Consider the following 24,771-nt stretch of genomic DNA (forward strand, 5'->3'; position numbering starts at 1 on the left):
CAATCAGACAGGTTGTATGAAAGAATTATAAGGTAAAATAATTTTTAGATTTGAGTCATCTTTCAGTGACATTGACTCCTATCCCCACTGAAACACACATCAAAACTCACTTCCAAAGAAAGTGGAAATTGTTTTAGTTACATATCTTCAGTGTTGCATCCCTCGTGGACAGGGTGAATTCTGTGGTTATAGTCAGGAGACTGTAAAATATATCCTCCTTCTGATACCTGATGTACTAGTTTTGATATTTTTACTAAGAAGGTGTATTTAATTGCATATAATCTTTATTTTTTAGAGTCTCTGAAATAGTTGTTATACTAACTTATGTATGTTATTTAACCTTATTTAAAGTTGCTCTTATATTACGTCTTATTCTGGCAGTAGCTATATTATTTTACTTGCCAAAATGCTTCCCAAACTACTTTTTTTGGGTCATATTTGCATGCTATTGATATCATCTTTTATTATTGGTTTACTAGAAATTGCTTGCTAGTTTCATATTGCTTATGCAATCTTTACTTATTCAGGAGGCTATTAATGTGTTTTTAACTAGATGAGCAAGGGTATGTAAACATTTTATTGTTTGTTTGATTGTTTTTTCTCTCTCCGAAATTATGTCACACTAGTCTATTGTATGCATAGAGTTTTAAAATAGAAGATATAATAACAAAATTCAATGTTTCCTTCATAGTATATCTTAATGACAGAGCCAGATCCTGTTTTGATCTCAGGTTTTGCCTTATGTGACTTTGATTCATATTGTATATAGCAATCTTTTTGTCTGTGCATCTATTGTGTTTAAACCTGATTTTGATGATGTGTTACCTGCATAGAATTTACCTGTCTTGTTTTTTGCCTGTGGTTTAAGTGGCTATTTCTATTTTTATAGCAGCTTTATACTGAATAACAGCTAACCTCTCATATTGTGAACACACCCAAAAAGAAGCACTCTCACTAATGATGAGAGTAATCCTGAGCAGCAAATAAAGCTTTATGTGTCAGTTCCAAGAAAAAATACTATCTGAAATAATTTGTGTAATATACAGATAATATGAGATTAGTGCATCTGTTCTAAAGAGCCTGACCTTCAAACCATTAGCTCTGCAAGATTCAAGCATCATGGTATAATCCTGCTATGAAAGGCAAGTTTGGTTTACTTTTTCATTTTATGATCTTCATCTATGACCTAATATATATTGAAATCAATGGAAAGATGTAGAAATATTTGGCTTGACTTATTCTGTGCTAAGATAGAAGCAAAAATTACTTTAAAATGCAATTTTCTCTATAACCAGTAGTAAGCCTCTGTTTAACCAATGGTAAGCCCAGGACCATGAAGTTAAGGTTTGTTTATTTATTTTCATTTTGTGGCACATACTCTGGGGAACCGTCTTTCTATATATGCTATCTGCCAGTAAATTCAGATCTTGAAATCTGGGGTTCAAACTGACTGATTATTGTAGATTTTCTTATTTGTTTTTATGATGTGGATTTGAAAGTTTCCCTTTGTTACTGAGCTGTTTGATTTTCTGCTATCCCTTGTCATTTTCTTTGGTGCTGATGTTCACATGCAATTTTTGTTTTCCAGTTTATTATTTTAAGACAGTTATTATCACTTCATCTGAGATAAGCTTGTGAATGTCCTCTATATAAGAGCAGCAAGAAAAATTAGTTCTAAATCTTAGCCTTTGCTTTTGCATAATATAGAGAGATGAAAAAATGCCTGTTAATTTGGAAGTATGGGAATTGATTTCATATTGTATTGCAATGTCAGTTCTTAATAGGTGGATGTGTTCTTATCTGTGCTATATTATGTTATGCAATATGTGGAGCAACCTTTGCAGACATTGTGTGAGTTCAAGAAATGTGTATTTGAGCATTGAACTTGCTAATATGCCTGCACCACTGCATTAAAAAAATGTAGTTCAAGTAGTTCTGTTTCAGTTGGCACATAGTTTTGTAAGTATTTTCACTTCAGAAATAACCAGAAATTTTGGGAGAGAGTTGTTTTTTCTATAAAAATAGGCAGTATAAGCACCGTTTCATTTATCTTTCTTTTACATTTACATAACCTGCCTTGTGTTTAAAGGGCTTTATAATTCGTTAAACACTTGATGTCTGGTTGTGTTTATTGGACCTAATTCAGATAGTCTCAGTATTCATTTATAATACATGGCTATTTTTCCTTGTGCTTATATTTTTCTTAGCTTTTTATCATGTTTGTAACAGATGAATTACACAGAGAAATCGCAGAAGTCGACATTTATAATAAAGAAATCTTGCTTTGTAATGAAAACTTAGCATAATTTATCAGAGAAAACAGCACAACTCTTCTGCTTGTATTAGTGCCCCTCTTGACTTCCATTAGTACCCTTCCATTGACTTGTCTCATCTCCCTTGCCTTTGAGAAAGGAAACTGTTTCCTCAGTGTGCAAGGTTTGCAACTCAATGAGAGCTGAGTGAATTGAGAAATGGGCAGCCACACAGAGCTGTAAAAATAACCTGAATTAATTTTTAGTGGCAAAATGAAAGGCGTTGTAGAAAGTCCTGATATCTCACATTTCTACCTGTTTTGCGTGGTAGTCAAAGCAATACTGACATAGTGGCAACTTTTTTTTTGTGCTGGTGTCTATCTGTGTGGCACAGTTGAACCTTTCCATCTTGTCAGCACAGTTTTTTTCAGTGTGTGCTTGATGGTGGACATAAAACAGCAATACTGGATGCAAACCTTACAATTTCTTAGCAGAGTTATTCCAGGGCATTCATTTGGAAACTTTGGCTGAACGGTCTGTCTCTAAACTGAGTCTTTGTGTACAATTGTCCACTTCCAATAATATAAACACGAGGGGAACAATTATATCTTCCAGTTATGCAGTGTTTATCTAGCACAGATCCATTGCCCAAGCCCGTAGGTGTTTTTACATACTGGCTGTTGCAACTAACGTAAAACACTTTGGTGGCTGTTACCTGGGTCAGCCCCAAATGTGAGGGGGTAGGTCCTTATGTCATCTCAGCAGAGCTTGCTTGGGACTTTCCATAGGCACATTTCAAACAGCACTCAGAAGTAATGGAAAAGAAAATCAAAAGCAGTGCAAACCTTAACATGGGTACTTTGGCTGAAGAAGAAGAGCGATCATTGCTCTGTTTTATAGTAGCTGAAACTTCAGTATGCTCACTGATTTACCATGATCATGATGATAGAAGTATCATCACCAGCGTTTGGCAGTGTTGATGCAGAGGAGCAGGTCAAACATCTATAATCCTGGAAGGGGCTGTCGATCATGCTGATAAGAAATATACAGAATGATTTTTCCTTGGACTAGAAGGAGTGCAAAGGAGGAAAGGCTGTGACCAAAGTGGGGGCTTTCTGGGAGCATATGACATGAAAGCTTTTCCTCCCAGGGATTTTATTTAAACCTCAGTTTCCCCCAGGATTGCTGGCTTTGAGCAAGAGACTGAGTGAGAGGGAACATCCTGCACACTTGACACCAGTGAAGTGCTTTGTGTAAAACTGCTCTGATGTAAAATTGCTCTGATCTCTGGAAGATGACTTTTCCTGTTTAATTGTATTTTGCTTTTCTTTTTTTTTTTTTTTTTTCCTAACATACATCATGAGAAAATTCCATACCATTTATCTACGTGCTTTAAAAAAGGGGGTAGGCCACCCTCTCTGGGGGGTTCTGAATGTCCTTCTTACAGAGCAAGAAAGTACAGCTTACTTTAACCATTGCACTGTGTAGGAAGTCTGTACCTATCCAATGAAAATACTTGAAAGTTTCTGCGAAGGTGTGGCATGAGATATACTGTATCCCTGCTGCAGAGGATTTTACATCTGTTAGGCACCCATACAGTACTTGCCAGTCATAAGTCTTGTTATATTTTTATTAGCTGAAATGCACCATATAATTTATGATACTTTTCTCATTAATCATTTTACAGTGCTCTAAATCATCACAACTTTACCATAAAAAGGACCTCAAGTTGCGCCAGGGAGGTTTAGATTGGATATTGGGAGGAGTTTCTTCAGGGAAAGGGTGGTTATACTGTGCCAGGAGGTGGTGGATTCCCCATCCCTGGAGGTATTTAAGAGATGTGTGGATGTGGTACTTAGGGACGTGGTTTAGCAGTGGACTTGTAGTGTTAGGTGTATGGTTGGACTTGATGATCTTGTAGGTCTTTTCCAACCCAAATGATTGATTCTGTGATAACATCACGTGAACATCCACTAGAGATAGATTTACTGCATGCATGTATTTTTCATTTGCTTTTCCCATGATAATTCATTTTGAAGTATTTTTTCTTGTGGGTGTGGGTTTTTGGTTTTTGCTTTTACAAATGCTGTGTCATTTCCTTTTTCCCTTTTATCTTTAATTAGTCTAACATTGTAAGTCAGTATGTACCGTATGTTGGATATCTCCTTTCTTTGTAAAAGAGAGAGAGAGAAAGCACATCACTCTCTATAATGCTTGAATACCAAGATTTTAAAAGTGTGTTAAATTAATTGATTCTTAATTTGCAAGAGGAAAGTATATTATGTTTTTGGAACTGAGTATCCAAAAAACTGAAGGAAACAAATATTTGGCAGTCTGATTCCTCAAAATGAAGTGTAAAGATGAAAGGAATAATTCAGTAATTAAGTTCTGTTCTCAAAATACATGTGGGCACTTAGGAGGCAATTAAACTTTAACTCTGGAGTGCCCCTATCAGATAGTAACATCACTAAGGCTTTTCTGCAATATAACTGTGAATTAGTATTAATGGTGCTTTCTCAGTTTTGCAGTCTTTCAGGTGGCTTTATACCAAAATTCATGCAGAATGAGTCAAAAACACCATGACAAAGAAATGAGTTTCTGGGTTTCTCTGACTCTCCTTATCCAGTTCTGTACAACAACGAGAAAAAATGTATCAAACAAGGTTGCCAAGAATATTTTGTGCTCTTCTCTGCATGCACATCACTAGAAAATACACTGCTGAGTGAATTTTTGAACCTTTCGGCAATATTTTATGAAACGCTGGCTGGCAGGTAGTTCAGTACTTTCTCGCTGCAAGGCCCTGTAATGTAATCACAGTTGTAAAAGGAACTTGTGAGTGAAGCAACTTGATCATTCCTCGCAGTGCTACAGTGCCAAGTGGCTGGAAGAGAGAGAGGCAACTCCGGGGACTCTTCTACCCAGAAACAGCGCGAGATATTTAAGCAAAGGTGAAGCTGCTTTAGGTGCCGCCTGCTTGCTCAGGATTATATCGCAGCCGATGTTTAATTTTGCTTAAACCAGAGGTAAGCCTGTATTTTCTGCGTGTTGCTGTCACGAGCCTATATATTAGTTTGATTTAGCTGCGTGTGTTAAGCTTGGGTTGTAATTTTGCAATGCTGCAGTCATTGAAGAAAAAACTTAGGTCAGTTTGATACTCTGTTGATCTGGGACACTGGAAATGATTTCTAAAGGCAGTAACATTTTTAAAGGGAAATGTCACACTGACCTGGAGATGCTGGTAGTGGTGAAATAAAACTTGAAGGACTTGAAAGTTGCAGTCCAAACAAATCAAACTGCAGAAAAGATACAGAATATTCACATCAATTAACCGGGTGGTAATTGTTGGGAGTAAAATGAGAGAACTATTTCTGAAGCTGTAATGTGTTCTGGTTAGTATTTAGTGCTTTTAAATTAGGGCTGAGTTATTATTAAGAAACTTTTCAGCTGTGCAAAGGGGCATGTAACATCTTTTTCCTAGAAGATACTTCTAGGAAACGAGTGTTTTTGCTGTCGTTTCAACTTGAAGATCTTATGAATATTATTAAAAGAATTAGGCTTTGGGTTTCTGTTATGTACATCACATAGTCCTCAGGAATTTTTTTGAAGATGCATGGCAATAGTAAGTTTTCTTGTTAGTGATGTCTTATAAATTGTCTTATTGGTGATATATTGTAAGACATTGTCTTTTAACAATCATAGTGTCAGTTTATGTTTATAATAATAAATGGTGAAGTATTTGTTATTGTGAAGACTCTTATTTTAAAAAGTCTCAAATTTATTAAAATTGTAATGACTGCACATAACCAAAAATGACTTCAGAATTTCATACAGTCATTTAAACATATTTAAATCCTTAAAGAAATAAAATTTTGTTTCAGTGTATCTGAATAATCTGTTCTGCTTTCTTCTGCACTACAGTTTTGTTTTCTCCTCCTGTATTAGCTGGCAGCTGTGTCCCAGCACCCTTTCAGTCGACAACTGCTACCTCCCTACTATATGCCAGTTCTATTCTAGGGGCTGGCCAGTCATAAACAATGGAGTAAAATAACACTGTGTTTTGCTCTAAAAATGTTGAAGTGCAAACAGCTCTTCTGAGCTTCTTTCTTTATTCCATGTCTTTCTCTTCCAGTCTGACAAATCCAAGGGTGTATGAAAAACAAGTGCTTGAAATTTCGTAAACTGTTTATATAGTAAATTATTTGTTGAAAACATGACTTTGTTATGTTACTAATTTCATTTCACTGAAACGGGCTTTAAGAGTTGAACTGGGCAAGTGTACCTTTAACAATTTCATTTACATGTTCTGATTTTATAAAGCTCTTTGCATATATGTGAAGAAGGTAATTAAGATGCTGTTACTTCTGTGTGTTTATAAAGTGTTTAGTGCAATCCCAGCAGTAAAACCTCATTACCATATATCATCACTGATTGCCTCATTTTGGCTGACAGACAGTGGCTCATTTCACATCATTTGCAAGTGTGTGGACAAAACTATTAATTTGGAAATCTTTGGACAAAAAGATACTAGGAATTTAAGAAGTAATAACTGAAATTATTCTGAAGATATCCTTGCTGTTCCTTAAGATATTGTGCATCTTAACCCATGTGTATTAGACATTATACGGGGGGGGGTTGTGTTTGTTTTTTTTTGTTTTTTGTTTTTGGTTTGTTTTTTTCCATGGCATGGGCAAATCCTATTTATGAGGGTAATCATACAAAACCACATGCTTGTTTTTACGTTATTTTAGGTAAATATGCCTAACTCATCTTAAGGAGGCAAGATTTGCAAAATCAGTTGCTTAATCTTTTGAGGCTGTTGTTAGGTAATAAGTAATGGCCTGATTTTTCAAGTTCTTGTTTACTTTTGTTTTGAATATGGATCTTAAGCAGTTCTTGTCATTCATTCTGAAAGTTCTACTTCAGCTTTGTAGATGTCAAAGGAGCTGTTGGATAAGTTCCTTTGAGATCTAAGAGCAAATTTTTAAGAGTTTGAGTTTGCAAGTTTGTTCTTCAATGAGTAACGCAGTAAAAAGATGAGGTTCTGCAGTGCACTGGCTAAAACGCCATACATTTTGCAAATGGCTCAGTGTTTAAAACCAGAGCATTAATGTAACTCTTAACAGTGTTTCAGTCAAGTCTTCTTTCGTTAGGTTTGGTGCTTTTTATTCTTTTGTCTCTAAACATGTATGAAAAAAATACTATGTATATGAAAGGATTAGTAGCATTATCTTTCTTGTTTTACCTAAAAATACCATGAATGAGATTGGTTTTCCAACTGAATGTGTGAATTTAGAAATACGGTTATGAGATATAGTTTTTTCCAAACTGCTGACAAAATGTTATATCTTGATGATTTATCCCAGCTGAAAAGGTTAATATTCTTTCTAGAAGGCTTTATTATCTATAATAGTATAAATTTTGTTTGTGGATTTCTCATAATAAATAGAAATGGGAAAAAGTATATGATGTTTTATATTTGGATTTTAAACTTTGGGGTCAAACACCACAGAGTATAAACTGCATTCTGCTTTCTTTGAATATCTTGTACGATAGTTGGAGAGAACATTTAAAAGATCATTACTGGAATATTTCAGATGTCTTCTTATAAATATTATTATATATTCAGGAAAGTGTGGCTGAACACATGAAAAGGAAAATACTGTGAAGTGTTGTAGGATAAAAATCTAGGAAACATTTGTGTTTAAATGTCATATTTTACTATTTATTTTCCATATGTAGCTGCTCTTTTAATCTTTGAGACCAATCTACCATTGAGTTCATCTGAGAGATATACACGTCTAAAAAGAACAAATGCATTTTGAATTATTTCTTCTTTTCTCTCTCTGACTGTTTTAGGACTATCAGCCAAGGGACACTTTGTCAATTCATGTGTAAATAGAATTTGTTGTTGTTTAAATGTGTTACATGCAGAGTGAGTGGGATGCAGCACAACTTGTAACTCAGCAGGTCTCCAAGCAGCCAAATTTGAGGCTGCAAAATCAGTAACACACCAAAAAGGACCAGAAGGAAATGTGCCCTTGGCTTTTTTTTTTTTTTTAAATAGTTCTGTGAATTGAGGATGACCCATAATATTCCAGTTGGTGTCTCGCACAGGCAGCGTGCAGGCCAAGAACAATATGGTCACAGTCCTGCCAGGTTGCAGTCAGAGCTGCCTTGGAGCTGTAGTCCTAGGCTTTCTTCTTTGCATGCATGAGCACGCTTGATACTGTGAATAAATTGCCCTTGAGTCATGCAATGACACTGTGTATCAGCACCTTCCTTGTTACTGCTTCCATTAGTGGATCTAGCAATGGTGTGTGCTTTGTTTTCTTTAGTGTTCTTTTGAAAAGGTCATGAATTTTCCATGCCATGTACCCATTAATGCAAATTTGCTTCCTTTTTTGGTGTTAGCCACCTCACAGGTATGATTTTGGCCAATGCTTGCTCGAGGCACCTCTCGCCCTGTAGGCAGTACATGTAAGACCATTTCAGTTTTATCATCTTCTGCCCTACAGAAATCTCTCAAAATGTCCTATTGACTAAGTCTCCAAACTCATGTCCCAAATGTCCCATGGCATGAAATACACACCTTGGCATCACATGATAAAAGCTTTACTCCAGCAGGCTGTGGCACAGCCCTTCCCATCTTTTCAGACTCACTGTACTGAAACAAGGGCAAAATGTACTAGTTTTCTGTCAGGGCACCATACAGAGCCCCGAGGAAAGCCGAGGCAATGGTGGCAGCAGGCAGTCGTACCTTTGCTGGGACATTAGTCATTTGGGCCTGTTTGTCCTGACATTGTTCTCTCTGAATTGGATGCCTTTGGAAACGTAAACCTAGCCTAGGTATCTCTGGTAGGCCATCCTAATTCTATAGGTACTATCAATGTCTCTTTCTTGCTGATATAATTCTGTTGTCAGTAGTGTTTTTCTCCTGGCTGCTGTGTTTGGAGGTGATCAAGAAGCACGGAAGTTGGGACACATCAATTGCATTAACATTTTATGCAGTTGCTTGTCAGACTGAAAATGAATCACTATAGGCTATGTTTATAAAATCTACACTGAACTAGCAAATGGCAGACAGTCTTCGGTGTATTGTAGTAGGGATGCTACAAGGCTGTTGCTGAATTTTAAACTGTGCAAGCTGAGTATATCTTACAGCTGCAGATGGCTGCTTTATGATCCTTTTGCGTCTGTTATTAATCCTGCAAAAATGTTTATCACTTTTTTTTTTCTAGCTTTGTACCTGTTGAAATATGTGTTTGGATGGAATTTATGCACATTAATCCACATTTCTGCATGCAGAAATCCTTACACAATAGACACAGCAGATAGAAGTATACAGAACATTTGGGAATAAATTTTGCCCCTAAATGGTATTCAGTATAGAGACAGTTTATCTTCAGTCTGCACGATGAGTATAATGCAATTTACACAGTGCAGGCAAGGAACGGTAACATATTATAAAATTTAATTGTATATATCAATCTAATAAAAATCACCGGCAGGACCAAGCACTCTCCAATAGATATTCAGATGAGTAGAAAATTTTCTCAATATATTGTAGTGTAGATATTAAGCCTAAATATTTTATGAACTTTTACTGTTCATATAAAGTCAAGGTTCCAAAGGTATATGCAGAACTGCTAGGTTGAAAATAATGCAAGATGAAAATGCGAGTTTTATAAAAAACATGTAAAGAACTGTAGAAACTCCGTTGATCAGACCTGCATTTCATTGTGCAGTCAAGGCAGGACTGGAAGTTGCACCCCAGAGTGACTCCGCATTACCTGGGTCCCTTCAGAAATCAGAGAAGTTTCCAGCTCAGCTCTGCTCTAATCACCTCGATGCCTTGCAGAGCTAGGTTTTGCTGAGACGTTTACGAGAGTGCACCAGAGAGATAAATTGTCCTCATTTCTTTTTGTGATGTAGGTAGACCAAAAAAATAAAATACAATGTGCATAACTGACCTGTGTAAAACTTTAAAAACCTGTGAAACCTGTGTTCCAGTTCTTAGTCCTGGGCAAAAGCAATTCCCTTTATGCCATAAAATTCTTCATGTATTTTACCATTCTGTCTTGAGTTACTTTTATGTTATATTTGATTTTACTGCAGAATATTAAGATTGAGGTTATAAAATAAAATATCAGAGGGCTCTAGTTTTCCCACGAAACGTTGCAGATATTGATAGCAGTTACAAGAGGAGACAAAAGAACTTTATTTTTTTGATTTTCAACCTAAAAAAAATTGTTGATGAGAAACAAAGCAGTGGAATCCAGCATGGTAAGACAGAGAGTGGTGACTTGAAAAGTATTCGGAAACAGACAATCTGCTCTATACAGCACAGTGAGATAAGGTTGTTGGCTTGCTCGTGGCCATCCACAAGGATTCCTCCTTCACAATTCTGTGCATTTAAAATCTCTGATGCAGAGACACATTTTCAGGCATCAACAAGAATGTTATCCATGGTAATATTAAATTGCTCTTCTGTGACAAATGCACTTGCAATTTTCAGTCTCTGCGTGGCTCAAAGCAAATATACTAATTTCCGTAATTTAGTCAATGGATATTTTTACAGTGATTATTTCTATGAATATGGTTTTTATTATGCTTTCCTAGCAACCTGGCTCTCATCCCTGAGTTTCTGCACCCACTGTGTTGTCCAGGTGGCCCAGAGCAGCATCTCTTTCCTAGCTTTGTGACAAGGTCATGATGATCTTGTTCCCTCAGTGTCTCGTCACATCAAATTCCTGAGCCTTAAATATTCGCAGGCAGCCCCATTCAGATGCCTGCATTTCAGCTTCTACCATATTTATCCTTCCGGTCTTGCTGTCTGATCTGACTGGCTCCAGAAAGGATTGCAAGGTGTAAACCACATAATCTCATCCACTATGTGGGAGCAGATGGAAACAGAAGTACTTTCAGACAGGTCCCAAGAAGAGAAAGAAGCAGAAAACAGCATGGGTAGCAAATGCACAGCTACTGAAAATGTGAAAATCCTGCTTTGTCATAGGGCTCTGCATGCAGGTTATATATCTTAGATCGCCTTTTGATTCATTTTTGATGCTCAGCTTACATTTCAGTGTTGACTTGCTGGACACATCATTTATTTTTGAAGGTAAAGCATAGGTTCAAAGTGTTGTGTTCTGATTATATATATATCGGGTCACTCAAGTTTCATGAAGTACCTTGTATATATAGCCACCTACATTGTCTGGAAGTGGAGGCTGCTCTGGCTGGTGTACCTCTTCTAGCCTAGTCTGCTGCATCTTTAGAGGCATTGAATAATGCATTTTCAGGTGACCAAGCACCGGGAATTTAGAAGAATTGCAGTGACCCACAGCAAAACCTCTGAGCCGTTGGCCTCACAAGGGACTTAAAGGCTCTATGGCTGTCTGGAAGTAGCTAGTTTCTTTCTGGGAGGCATTTGTTTCTCTGCTCCTGGATGGCCATAGATAAACAACCCCCCTTCCAGAAGGCTTGCAAGGAAAACCATTGCTGGGGCAGTGCCTCTTTGCCCAGTATATGAATTCTTTATTGTTTTGGTCATGTTTTCTATCTCTCAGATAGTTCCAAAGAGGTGGTAACCTAGACAAGGGGAGAACTGCTCTCTCCTGCGTGATTTCTCCCTGCCCTCCAGCAGCTCTACAGACCCAAAGGGCAAAGGCCAGTTGCCCTCCACAGCAAGGTGAAGCTATGGTGGGGCTACAAAATCGATGACTTTTATCTTAAGAGTGGCCAAGGTCTGTCATAGCATCAAACATCAACGATGTCTGTGTGAAATAGGAAAGTGAAAAAGTTTTCAGTCTCTGTAGGCAGAGGTGGAAGAAGCCTTCATTTTTTCAGAGGCTCCCGTGAGCAGACTGTGAAAGGGAAATAAAAAGTTCATGGAAAGTGGATGAAGTACTTGAATGAAGAGGAAAATGCAGGAAAGTGTTTCTGCATGTGTTTGTGTGAAACTTTGTGAAATCTACTACTTCCTGAGATAAACAAATGTTGCCCATTGAATGATAGGCTGAATTAAATGAAAATGAGCAGGATGCTGAGTTTGAAGTCAACACAGATTATTAGTTATATGGAGACCTTGGTAAAAATATTTCAGTTAAAGATTTTTCGGAACAATTACCATAGTTTAGGGGCATAATATTTTCAACGCAAGAGCAGAATTCATTGTGATTTGGCTGGAGCCAATTGCACCTGGAGCTCAGGATTGCCTGTGGAAGAGACTGGAAGTTCTTGCTCAAGGGTAACCTGGAACCTTCCAAGTGGAGCTCAAAGGGCAATTCAAAGAATGCACGATGGAAGCTTTTCCAAACGGACCAAGCTGTTAAAATATTTCACAAGATTTACATTACTTTGTAATGTTCATTTGCAAACCTAAGCTCTGTGAAGTCCATCGTCTTTCAAGGGGAGTCTCAAAGATTTTATTCTGCTTAGAAGTTATGTAAAGCACACTGTTTACTTTGTGGTGAAAAGTAAGATTTTGCTGGGTCAAAATATGTTATTATATTTTTGATACTAAGTAGTACTGTTTTTCTGTTGAATGCATGAAGAATTTTATTTCTTCTTTTTTCTGTGAGGATTTTAAATTCTTCTGTAGTCACCCAAGCAAAGGTGGCTAGAAACACCTTACTGAGTATATGCTTAGCATACACTATCACAATCATTCTGGTCCACATTCCAACTATATAAAGGGTATTAATAACTCATTAATATAGGGCTGCAGCCCTTTTAAAGAGAAACAGTCACCAGTTTGCAGCTGAAGAAGAGACTTTCCTTCTTTGATGAGAATAGGCTTTTTGTATTCTGAAATAGTAATGGTCAAGTCAGACCATTTTTTGAGGAAAACTGCAAAGAAAGGCTTTATGCTAGATTGTCATTCTAACTATCACTTTTTTTTTTTCTATCTGCTTTTAGAGGCTGGCAACAAGAAGTTAAAGAGCACGATACAGAGAAGCACAGAGACAGGAATGGCAGCAGAGATGAGAAGTCGTATGGTTCGACAACCAAGTCGAGAATCCACTGATGGTAGCATAAATAGTTACAGCTCTGAGGGCAAGTAAGTGGCATTAAAAATATCAGTAATGTGTGAAAAGTTTCTTCTCTTTTAAAGAAAACAGAATGTGAACAGAGGTCCCCTGAAATTGAGAGGGGACTTCTGAGGGTTTCATATTTTCCCTGTCATCCTGTGAGGCATTTTGTTCATCAGAAGAGAACTGAATTCAGAGTGCATTATTCAAAACAAAACATAGGGGTAGTTTTTCTTTGAGTTGTGTTTGGATTAACTCAGAGTTAAACTTCAGACGTTGTGTGTAAATCCCTGTGATATGAAACTCTGCTCAGTAATACTGTACACAAAGAGTTTAGTTTGGAGTTGGTCCAAGTCTTTTATTGAGAATTGTAAAACCAGAGTCCAACTGCATCAGCTAAAATCAGCCACACAACTGTGGGTAGTGGGGCAGCTGTTTTCATTCACCTCTGGATGACTGTGTGAAGGGAAGGTGTAGAGAAAGAGAGATTGGGCCTTCTTTGGCTTCATCTTTTTATATACGTGGCTGACTACCACAATTGCTAGTGGATCTTGGATTCTTACATTTTAAGAAGGATGAAGAGCCAGAGGCAACCATGATGGTGGGAAGGAGATGTGTAAATGTGCATTTTCTCCATCATGAGACGATAGGGCATTACCTTTACCCTTCATCACTCCATCTTCCTTACTCTCTCTACACTGGACTGTCAGTCTGTAGGGCACCAGTCAATCACCATGGTAATGAAGGCCCAGGTAAATTGGACCACGCTAATAAGGAAGCTGGGGACTGGCAGGTTAGTAACATGAGAGAGTTAGGAGCCCAGCACTGAAGGTGAGGACCTTTTGGTTTGTTAGAGTTACCAGCTCTTTTGGTTGATTCCTAATCCTCAAGATGCCTCAGCTTCATTTCCTGACTTAGTTTACACTTAACCTTAACCAATGACCCTGATCTCCACATCCCTATTCCATTCCCTGCAAGGGTAAAGAAACAGTGAGGCTAGTGAAGTGAGAAGAACAGCTGTATCTGGCAGTGACTTACTCCAAAGGGAAGCCAGGGAGACTGAGCTAAAGGAGGCAGATAACAAAACCCAGGTTAAACAGTTAAATATGACTTGCTGCAGTGAAGGAAGAGAAGCATTCCTTTAACAGGGTGCAATGCCATGGATAAAAGGGATACCAGATGGTTCTGCTCATCTGTAAAATGATGTAGGTCATACCCTCGGGTGCTCTGTGAGCTTACTTGAATATGGTAGAACAGCGTTAGTTTACAGCAGCTTTGGGTTTAGTTCACAGTGAAGGAAAAATGTTAAAAGTGGATATTCTTGTAAGAAAGATGACCAATAAACCAATCTTTTATTGTACAGTCACTTCCCCCACATGCATCACTGTCTTATTTTTAGAACATGAGTTGGACACGAGTACGAGGTGGAGGGGAAGCTGCACAACTGCATGACATAATCAGCGGTGTATGCAGTGCCACCCAATCCTAAAATCCTCTTCCTCCCTTCTTCTCCCGGCCATTTTTCAAACATTAGAAATGTCACATTTGACTTCAGATCTTATTGCTAGTGTGAGTACGAATTGGTTTTTGATAGCACCTTGTACTCAGACTTCCCCTGCATTTGTATGGCAAAGCTGTTTACTAGGTTTATCCTTCCTTCCATGAGATTCCTATCAAAATCAGCAGGAGCTTGACCACGGTTGCTTGAGTAGTATTTTGTGTGCAGTTCACTCTTACTGATAACAATTAGGAGGTGTTGATGTTGAATTTGCATGGACAGTTTTTCCTTCCTTGTGAGAGTACTTTATGATACTGCCCTTAATTGCAGGCTCACCTAGTTAGTTTATTACAGTGTTATGCCTCATCCTGCATTTTGCAATACCAATGAGATAAATAACTTAGCTGAGATCACACAGTCCTACAGTGGATACCCCAGGTATCACATTATGTTCTTCTGCTTGAGCCGTAACTGGAATTTAATGAGTTGCAATTAATGCACATTACGGTGAATAGAGTACTCACACCCGTCATTATTATTTGTAAGGTTAGAAGTGTCTGAAAAATGAGAACACTCTGAAGTGAAGATTTTCAATGCTAGTAATTCCCCACCAAAATGTACCAGGCATTTAGGGGAAAAAGGCCAAAGAAACAAACAAGAAACCAATCCTAGCAGCAGCAAGAGTGAATGGGAAGCACCACTGGGCAGAGGAGCAGGCTGGGTGTCTTGTCAGGCAGGGCGCAGGGCTTGAACCTGCACCTTGGTGTTAGGTGACTGCCATTACCAGTGGGCTGATGGTTGAACTGAAGGCCTCCAGGTTCTCCTCTTCCATCTAAAGAAACTGTAAATAAGATTTCTTTAAACTTCTGTGAAAAGCTTACCTTTAGGAAAATCAGAGTTTTCTAATGAGAAGTACAATGCTGATATTTTCTGGCCAGTGTTAGTTACAGGCAGTCTGTATGTTCATGGAAACACTGTTAAGAGTAGTTAGTCTTGAATAGAAGCATGGACATCTTGTACTCAACTAACCAGGGTTTGCAGAGAATTTTTACTGTGAACTGAATGGATCACGTAAATCTGATGTGTGGAAATCAAAGCTTTTCACGCTAGGTGCTTTAATTAGGAAGTTTTGTTACTGTGTTCTTGAGTCTAATAGGGAATTTCTTTTGAGAGAGAAGCAGATGCAGAATGCTGGCTGGTGTGTTGGGTAAGACGCTATCTAGACTTAGTTCAAAGTCTTCTTCTGTTCCTCCTAATTGTGATGAGGAAGTTGAAGCTGAGTTTTCCCATCATGGATCATTCTCCCTCCTTTTTTTGTTTGTTTGTTTGTTTGTTTGTTTCTTTGTTCTGTTATTGTTTGGAGAGAGCATATGTATTGGAAAAAAAAATATGTATTGGAAAAAAAAAAAGTGGAGATTCTGGAATACAAGAAAGCAGCTTGGAAAAGCATGTGTATTCTGTGTTGTTGCATTGCATTTCAGTCCTGAAAGAGGGATGGGCATTCACTGTAGATCCAGATGTGGCTACCAAAATATTTGGCTAGGGAGCGGCATTAGGTTTAGGTCTCATCCACACTAGCATTATTTGCCAGTTTATGATTTCATTAAACAGCTGCAACAATCAGATTAATTTAGCATATGCATTGGTTTTCCCTGTTTATCCTAACTGATGCGGATGGCCTTTGGATGTATGTATTACGAAATAAATCAAGCATTCAGGAATGAGTAATAGGCTCCTAAATTTCATGAGGCTTTTTATGTTCTGCCATACGAGGTCACTTATAGTTTATTCACCTGTCAGGCTCTTTGCTGCTCCTGGAGAGCTCCTTAGCAAGAACTACTTGTATGAACTACTTTTGTTCCACACGCAGAATTTCACTTTACTTCTTTGGGGTCCTTGAGAGGTAGCTCGTTTCTGTTGCTGCAGAGCAGTTTGTGGTTGCATGTCCTGAGCTGCTCACCTTGTGTAAGAAGTACTTTTTGGGTAGATACTGTAGGACAATGGAAATTAATCCTGTTCTTATGCTTAACCAGCTTTTATTTTCCTTCAGCTTAATATTTCCTGGAGTACGGCTGGGTGCTGACAGTCAGTTTAGTGATTTCCTTGATGGACTTGGACCTGCACAGTTAGTAGGCCGGCAAACGCTAGCAACCCCTGCCATGGGTAAGAATAATATGTTCTCCTATGTTAGATGCATAGTTAGCCAATAATTATCGCACACACTGTGAGATTACAGCACCAAAAAGATTTTTACAAAGTGGCTTCCTTCACTGTAAACACAAAAGTCCTATATCCAGTCACTGGTATACCTAGCATGCTAGCATCCAGAATGGAAGGAAAAAAGTATTTGCGCTATATGTATGGAGTTGTCTGCTAATCTCATTTGCAATTTGAAGATAGGGACTTCAGTTTCCTTCCCACTCAAAAGTTATTGTGGGTTTTCCAGTTGTAGCTCACTGCAAAATCTCAGCTGTTCAAGGTTTATATTTGCCACAGATTATATTGAATGTGATGGACAGTTTCTTGCCAAACTCTGCTTGTCCAAGCTTAGTTCATCCTGAAGTAACCCCAGAATCTGAAACTTCAGCCCACATTTGCAATGCCCAGTAATCAGCTGCTGATAAAGCCAGTGCTTCTAATGGAGGAGACAAAATCCTTTTCTACAGCAGCTGCCTGGAACTATCAGTGATCTTCTCTGTACTCCAAACCAGTCTGGATTTCCTTATAGTAGCATTAGTTTTATCTTGGTAATGAATAGGCTATGAGTGTATGTGCTGTGCAACGGCACAGTGCTGTGTATGTATCTTTGGAAAGGTTTGATAATTTTTTGCTCATACTTGAGCAATTCTTAGGCATGCTTCACATATTACATGTTTAGGATGATAAGTGAGGAGTACTTGATCCATGCCTGCAACAATGCTGGAAATCATAAGTGGCCAGTGCTTTAGTCCAGCGCTCTCAGAAGAGTGAGCTTCAGGGAAGGTTATTGAGATGCTGCTAAAAAAGAGGAAAAAGAGACAGAAAAACTGTAAAGGAGTGTGTCCCTCTGCCAGCTCATGAGCAGAAGGAGACAGACTTTCTTGATGCTTTGAGTAAAAGCAAGGGTTGCTGTAAAAGTCCAGATAACTGCTACTTGCTTAATGCATTAATAAGCACCAAAGTTATTAAATACACTTTTTCTGTAATTTGAAAGAAAGATAATTGGTAGACTATCTGCCCAATAAAAATCTAAATGGCTCTGTTGGTATAAGGATCTAGATTTCCTTTATCTCTTGATTTTAATCTAAATATTTTTCTGCAGATGACTTGAGTAATACATTCATTTTCACTTCTTAGAACCGTTTTATTTACTAAATGCTCAGGTTTCAGCCCCCAAAAAAGCACTTTGTCATGCTTTTTAACAATTTTCAGAAGCTTTTCTACATGCAGTTGCCAGTGATGACTTGAAAACGTTTGTATTGTTGCTCCCCCTTCTGGTTGCCTGTAGCATGTTTTTATTTGGATGTGCGATCCTAAGATGTGGTCTTAAAACGTCTTGGAATTTTCCTTTAGACTGCTTTTAGCACAACACAGAGCTCTGTTTATTCAAGCTAAGTCTGATAGCTAGAAATATGCCCTGCTTCTCTGTTGTACCTCAAGTACCAGGGTATAAACACTGCTTCAATCTACCATTAGACAAGCATGTGAAAATCTCATGCCAGGTTAATTTCAAAATGCTGTATTTCTAAATCTGAAATCCCAAATTATGTAGTTCAGGACTGTCTATTTTGGGGTTTTGCTTTGTTTTAAGAAATTTGGAGTTTACATCTCAAATACAGCCATACTCAGCTGTGGCATGGATATATGGATAGTTCATTTATTTGCACAGGTTTCACACAGCTCATGTGTCAAATTGTGTATTTTTGATTCTAAGTGATGTATTAGATATCTGCCCAGCTAATTCCCTAATATACAAAATCACAGAGATGTAATACTTTGAACTGTGGTTAAGGTAACTTTTCTTGTATTTTATTTGTCTCAGGCTAAAGCCCTTTCCTTTTTATGTAAGAAATATCTCTTGTCAGAACTCAGCAGTTTGAATGGTGGCAAAAGCAAGCTATTATTTTAGCATGTTGCATCGTTTTATTCACACTGAAAATGGGCATGGAACATTGATAAAAACAGGAGAATTGTCACCCTTGTACTTGTTAGAGGCCTTTGCAGAAGAAGACCTCTTTTAAGTCCCTACGAGGCTAGGGCATCGTCCTCTGGCTATGCACCTCATCCAGCTGGTGTACCTGCCTTACACTGGGGGTCCAGTCAGACAACTGTAGTTGCAGAGGGTTTCAAAGTTAAATTCTATCAGCAGTTCTCCTTCCTGTTATATCAGACAAGGAACCTTTGCACTGCCATCTCTTGCATCTCAGCTGGGAGGTAGAAACTTCCAGCTGAGGGGATACCTGAACATGAGTTTGGGTTTTAGGCTGTCTGGGCATGGGATCACTGCCAGGGCACTGTGTGTCAGTGACTGGCACACTGGGGCAGCAGTCCTGGGTAGGAAGTCTCTAAAAAATTCACAGTGCAAAATCAAAAGTATGGTGGTGATACTGAAGTGTTGCTATAAATTTGCTTGTCCCCATGGATCAGACATACTGAGTTCAGGTATAAAATGTACATGAAGAGAGGGCATATTGCTAAGTATGTATCTTTCAGTAGTGGGTTAAGGATGGAGAAATTTAAGGGAACAGGAGGAGAGGTGACAAGCACACTAATGCAGAAGACTAGTACCACACCAGTCTGTTTCCCACTCTTATACCCAATCTCCCAGGCTGTTCTGCTTCTTTAAAATGCAAGCTTCTTTTTTCTCCCTCTCAGGTGATATCCAGATTGGCATGGTGGATAAAAAGGGTCAGTTAGAAGTAGAAGTCATAAGAGCCCGTGGCCTCACGCAAAAACCTGGCTCCAAATCTACCCCAGGTAAGGGACAAATAGACAATATATGAACAGAAAACAAGAATATGAAGTATGCAGATTAAGTGGAGACTGGGGACTTTTAAGCTCCTCATTTGATATAACTGCATTTGCTTGGTTTGCTTTTTAACAAAGAACGTGTGTATGGATATGTCCTTGCTACCAATGTCCACTTCTTACCACCTTGCATCTACTAATTGCTTGCTACCTTCCAAAGAATGATTTTCAGCAACTTAAAATTCATTCTGGAAGGAACGTTTGCAGAAATATTTCCATGTATTTAGGCAAGTCATATCTCTCAGAGAGGCTTTGTTGATGTAGATGAAGTCCTTTGTGTTTGTTCCACATCAAAATAAGAAATGGAGAACAGATGAATGTGCTTTGAACAAGCAATTTAGTAGACCCACATGCCATGGTCTTCTGTGTGCAGCAGTGCTTGAAGAAGCTTGCAGGTGATGCTAGTGCCAGTGTCAACAACCTGTGTAATGAAAGAAATTTAATTGTAACATTTTATAAGGACATTTTTGAGTCCTATTTATTTACAGAAATCTGTCTCGGAAGAGGTTTATAATCACCACTACAACCACTGCTTTACTGTAACAAGTAGAACAGTTGTTTTAGATAATGTTTTGGCAAAATGGTACTTCACAACCTACTCAGGAGCTGAAGATGAAAGAGTCAGTGTTATCTGAATGACTTAGTTTTAAATATTCCTTTCAATGAAATATCAAAGTCTTCTGTTTCAGTGTATCTCTGACCTGTGAGCATACATAGAGACTCCAGATTATCTAGCAGTGACAATTAATTCCTGGCAAAGGAAAGTGTAGAATGACAGGTGTGAAAAACAGTTGTTATTAGTAACATGTTGGATTGTAAAATTCAAGATTTATAAAAATTGATTTGATATCTTATGGTCTGTGTCATTTATTTAGTGAACGTAATTGCATTCAGTTTATACAGTGAGGATAGCGTGTGTCATGTTCTTTCTACTCAGTTTCCTGCTATGGCCTTTGTCCTCCAGCTCAGATGTGCAGTGTAGAAGTTTTTAAGTTCAAACACAAAATTTGTGATGTTCTGTTTGCAGCTCCATATGTCAAAGTGTATTTATTGGAAAATGGAGCATGTATAGCTAAGAAGAAGACAAGGATTGCACGGAAGACCCTTGATCCTTTGTACCAACAGACACTGGTTTTTGATGAAAGCCCACAGGGTAAAGTCCTTCAGGTCAGTTGCTTCTTAATCCCATTTTAGGCTATCATTTGGTAAAGCACTTGTATGTTTACTTAAGTTTAAGCAATATACGTAAACCCATTCCAACTCGCTAAGCATTTAATTTTATAAATACCAGCAAACACATCCTTGTGGCTTGTGGTTTCAGACCTGTGAAATGTCTGGCTGTATTAAACATTTCTCTTTTGTTGACTCTCGCTCCTGTCCTGCCATTACGTTTTCCCACAAGAGGGAGAAATCATTCACCCTTAAGAATAACATTTTCCTTACAATACACATCATGAAATACAGCAGGAGTGATCGTGGCTTTTAGGACAAGGCTGAACCTGTATTTTATGTTCTTTCAGGTAATAGTTTGGGGAGACTATGGCCGAATGGATCACAAATGCTTCATGGGAGTTGCGCAGATCCTTCTGGAGGAACTGGATCTGTCCAGTGTGGTAATAGGCTGGTATAAATTATTTCCACCTTCATCACTAGTGGATCCAACCTTGACTCCCCTGACACGCAGGGCCTCCCAGTCATCTCTGGAAAGCTCAACTGGGCCTCCCTGCATTAGGTCATAGTAGCAGGTGCTGTCTAATAAGAACACCACCCAGGATAACGATTGGAACCAGATACTCACACGATCAAAAAACGCTGTTGGAGAGAGACAATCACTTCTGTTTTTGCTTGTAGTAGTTATCCAAAAATATGTCTGAGTTGTTTGTTGAGAGACAGCTTACATTGACAGAACAAAAATATATCACGTATGGCCAATCTATTAGCAACTATCACTGATGCTTATATTGATCCAAAACCAAACAAACAAAGAGAAAGAGGGACCTTTAGATTCAAATTAAGTCAAATATGAGCCAAACTGGAAGCTCTCACTCTGTTAACAATGTTGTATTTCTTCACCTTTTGACAGAGCCCTCAAGCAGTGTTAACTTCCTGGTGTTTCAGCAGTTTTTCTGTACTTGTTACTTCCACTAGTTTTTTGCCATGTGATTCTGCTAGTTTTGTAGAAGTCCTCACAACGCTAACAGAGACCCTTCCTTTCTTTTTCTAAACCAAACAAAATAAACCAAAAGGGCTGAAGCATATCTCTGTAAGCATCGTTAAAGTGTTCAACAGCCACAGTTACAATTCCAGCAAGTTCAAATCGTTTCTCGGTTCTGGTGCTTCAAAGTCTCTCATGTGGGAACCCAGAACAAATGACCGATCGAGGTTATATTCTTAAAAATAACTAATCATCACAGTGCCACTTTTTCTTTGTAAAATAAAAGCAGATATGTTTGCATTATATATAATAACTTTTATGTTTATGATGTTTTGCATGGAAGAATTTTGAAGAATTCTGCAACTAATGCTGGGAACTGGTATAAAGCAGCTTTAGTCTTAATTTTTGACATTGAATATGTTACTGGTAATGCAGTTTTCCTCCTAGAAATGGAGAGGAAATATTTACGTTTCTGTGTATAAATGTATATTTGACTTCCCAAAATGTTGACCAGGAATGGATTGAGCATATGACACTTTCAGCTGTACCCAGGCTTCTCTGATGTGTGTCGCTTTAGACGCACTTGTCTGCCCTGGATAGAGCATGGTATGAGTTGTTCAGTGTTTCACTGGAAATTCCAGTTGAAATATTCTGCACTTACTAATGTTTTTATCAAATTTTAGTTTACATTTCTTTGAGATTGATGCAAGCACAAAGCTTGATTTTTTAACGCAAGATATCTTACTTTTTGGAGAAAAAAAAAGTCAAAATTCAATTTGCTTTTTATTCATTTGAGTTCTTCTTGGCCTTGAAATCCCTTGTGATATTCTGTAAATGTGCTAAAAACTGCAGATTCTGCAGGTGCATTGACATGTTTCCCCTCCTTTTACAGGCCATTCAATTTTGTGATCACACAAATAGAGCAGCATGACTTGGAACTGTTCAAAGCTGCATGCACGTTTTGTAAAAAGAGATGAAAAAGGTTATTTAATAATGTATGTTAGTTCCACATAGGCCAGCTTGTATGTTGCATGTACTTGTACAGTTTGCTCGTAATTACTATACTGAAGTAACCAAGAAATCTAAGCCATCCATTTTTCTTATAGACATTTTGCAGGTTTTAGCCAGGCTAGGTCTGTGAGTCTGGTGCTAAATGTCTATAGATGGACTTTATTTTTTACCCTATGGAAAACGTGATGTAGTACGGACCAAATTCCTTCTAATAAATATTTTGGTGTAGATTCCTACTGTGGGGCTGTAACACATGTAGAAACTGTGTACACACTAGGTTTTAATTCATAGACATACTGCCTGCACCAAGTGAACTATTTATTATTACTCAACACGTCGGAATTACTCTGCCCATCTTTCCGTAGGGCGCAGATTAATTACTGCTCGACCTGCTGAGCAGGAAGAACTCAAGTATTGGTGCACTACTACTAGATCCTGTTCTGTCTTAGTGGCCAAAAAACAACTAGTTATAATTCGATAGCATCTTTCTATTTTGACCACTTGTCTTAACACTCCCCTGTGCTTTTAAATGAACTTCCAACTCATGTTATGTAAACATGTTTAATAAAATTTCCTTTTCATGTCCAGTGTAGTAGTTGTGCTCTCTGTATGTTCTGAGGTTCATCTGTGATTCTGCTCGCTGCAGGATTGTGTGAAATGTGTTAAGGAACAGTAAAATGATAAGTGATTTCTATGGTTCTTTTGATCGATGTAATAATAGTGTATGTTGAAATCTGGGGCCAGAAACTGAGGTCTGGTGAAAGTCGTGTTTGGTTGGCTGCCTTTTCACCGTGGAAGGAGCCAAATTGTGCTCTCATTCATCAAAGCAGGCAAAATGAAGTCAGTTAGCCAAATTACAATCTGGTGAAATCCAGTCAGTTTACTTGTGTTGAACGATGCCGTGTCTGCTTGCACTAGATCAGTGGGGCAGTACGTGTCAGAGCCAGACACCAGCTCTGTATTTGGTGTGTGACAAGCCTTTAAGACGTGTGAACAACTTCTGAACTTTTGCACTCTTTAAACCGAGAAAAATGCCATTGTACTGTAATGCCATGATGGATCCTGCTGTATAGACATTTACCTGAGAGCAGAATTTGGCACTAAATTTTATTAGAGAATCAAAGATTATGTATGTTGTTTGATTTTAGTTTTCCATGTCCCACAGATACCTGATCACAACTGAAAAATAACATAAAGACAATATTGCCTCACTTTGAACACTTTTGTTTATTACTTTATTTAACTGAATACATGGTTAAGTTACTGAAAAAAAAAAAAAAGGATAATTAAACATGGTAAATCTCTGAGAAAAGGCATGTTATATCTCTGCTTCTGTGTGGTGGGAGTGATCTGTTTAAATATACAATTTGTTATACTATTGCAAAACCCCTTAGTTTCATAAGTCTCATGTGTCCGAAACTAGGATATCTCTCCCATTATGATCCTGAGTAATAAATAAAGTTTAGCATTTCCGATCCCCCCTTAAGCACACAAAATGTAACAGCAAAAGAACACCTTGAACAACTTCATTTCGGGTTCTGGATGAACAGGAGTCACACATGGACAAAGTTCAGGACAGAAGCAATAAACTGCACTAGGACAGATAAGTTATGTGATAGTCTCCTTTTCCAGGGACTGCTGCTTTTTAAATACTCATTGCTGATTGCTGTGCTACAAAGATGGGTCAGCTTTTAGTTCCCTCCTGCTTTTCCCTTGAGAATACAGTACTGCGCTACACGCAATGTGCAGGAGAAGACCAAAGATACTAAACTTAAAATCCCTGACATATAACCAGAAAGTTAGTTTCCCTGTGACGAA

The 24,771-nt window shown here is 38.1% G+C and overlaps 1 protein-coding gene across 18 annotated transcripts in view; it reads left to right on the plus strand.

Moving 5' to 3' along the window:
* RIMS1 (regulating synaptic membrane exocytosis 1) overlaps nucleotides 1-24,258 on the plus strand; it is a 317,035-nt gene extending 292,777 nt beyond the window's left edge. For 17 of the 18 annotated variants that reach the window (XM_040552091.1, XM_040552071.1, XM_040552073.1 and 14 more), the window contains 5 exons: nucleotides 13,170-13,311; nucleotides 16,831-16,943; nucleotides 19,635-19,736; nucleotides 20,815-20,954; nucleotides 21,308-24,258. In XM_040552091.1, the coding sequence (XP_040408025.1) occupies nucleotides 13,170-13,311; nucleotides 16,831-16,943; nucleotides 19,635-19,736; nucleotides 20,815-20,954; nucleotides 21,308-21,526 (716 nt within the window). In that variant the 3' untranslated portion in view covers nucleotides 21,527-24,258. Of the gene's footprint in view, nucleotides 1-4,958; nucleotides 5,276-13,169; nucleotides 13,312-16,830; nucleotides 16,944-19,634; nucleotides 19,737-20,814; nucleotides 20,955-21,307 lie in introns of those variants that run through there. The other variant, XM_040552090.1, reaches the window with a different exon arrangement.
* The last annotated feature ends 513 nt before the right edge of the window (nucleotides 24,259-24,771 follow it).

The sequence above is a fragment of the Cygnus olor genome, chromosome 3 (genome assembly GCF_009769625.2).
Source record: "Cygnus olor isolate bCygOlo1 chromosome 3, bCygOlo1.pri.v2, whole genome shotgun sequence".
NCBI lineage: Eukaryota > Metazoa > Chordata > Aves > Anseriformes > Anatidae > Cygnus > Cygnus olor.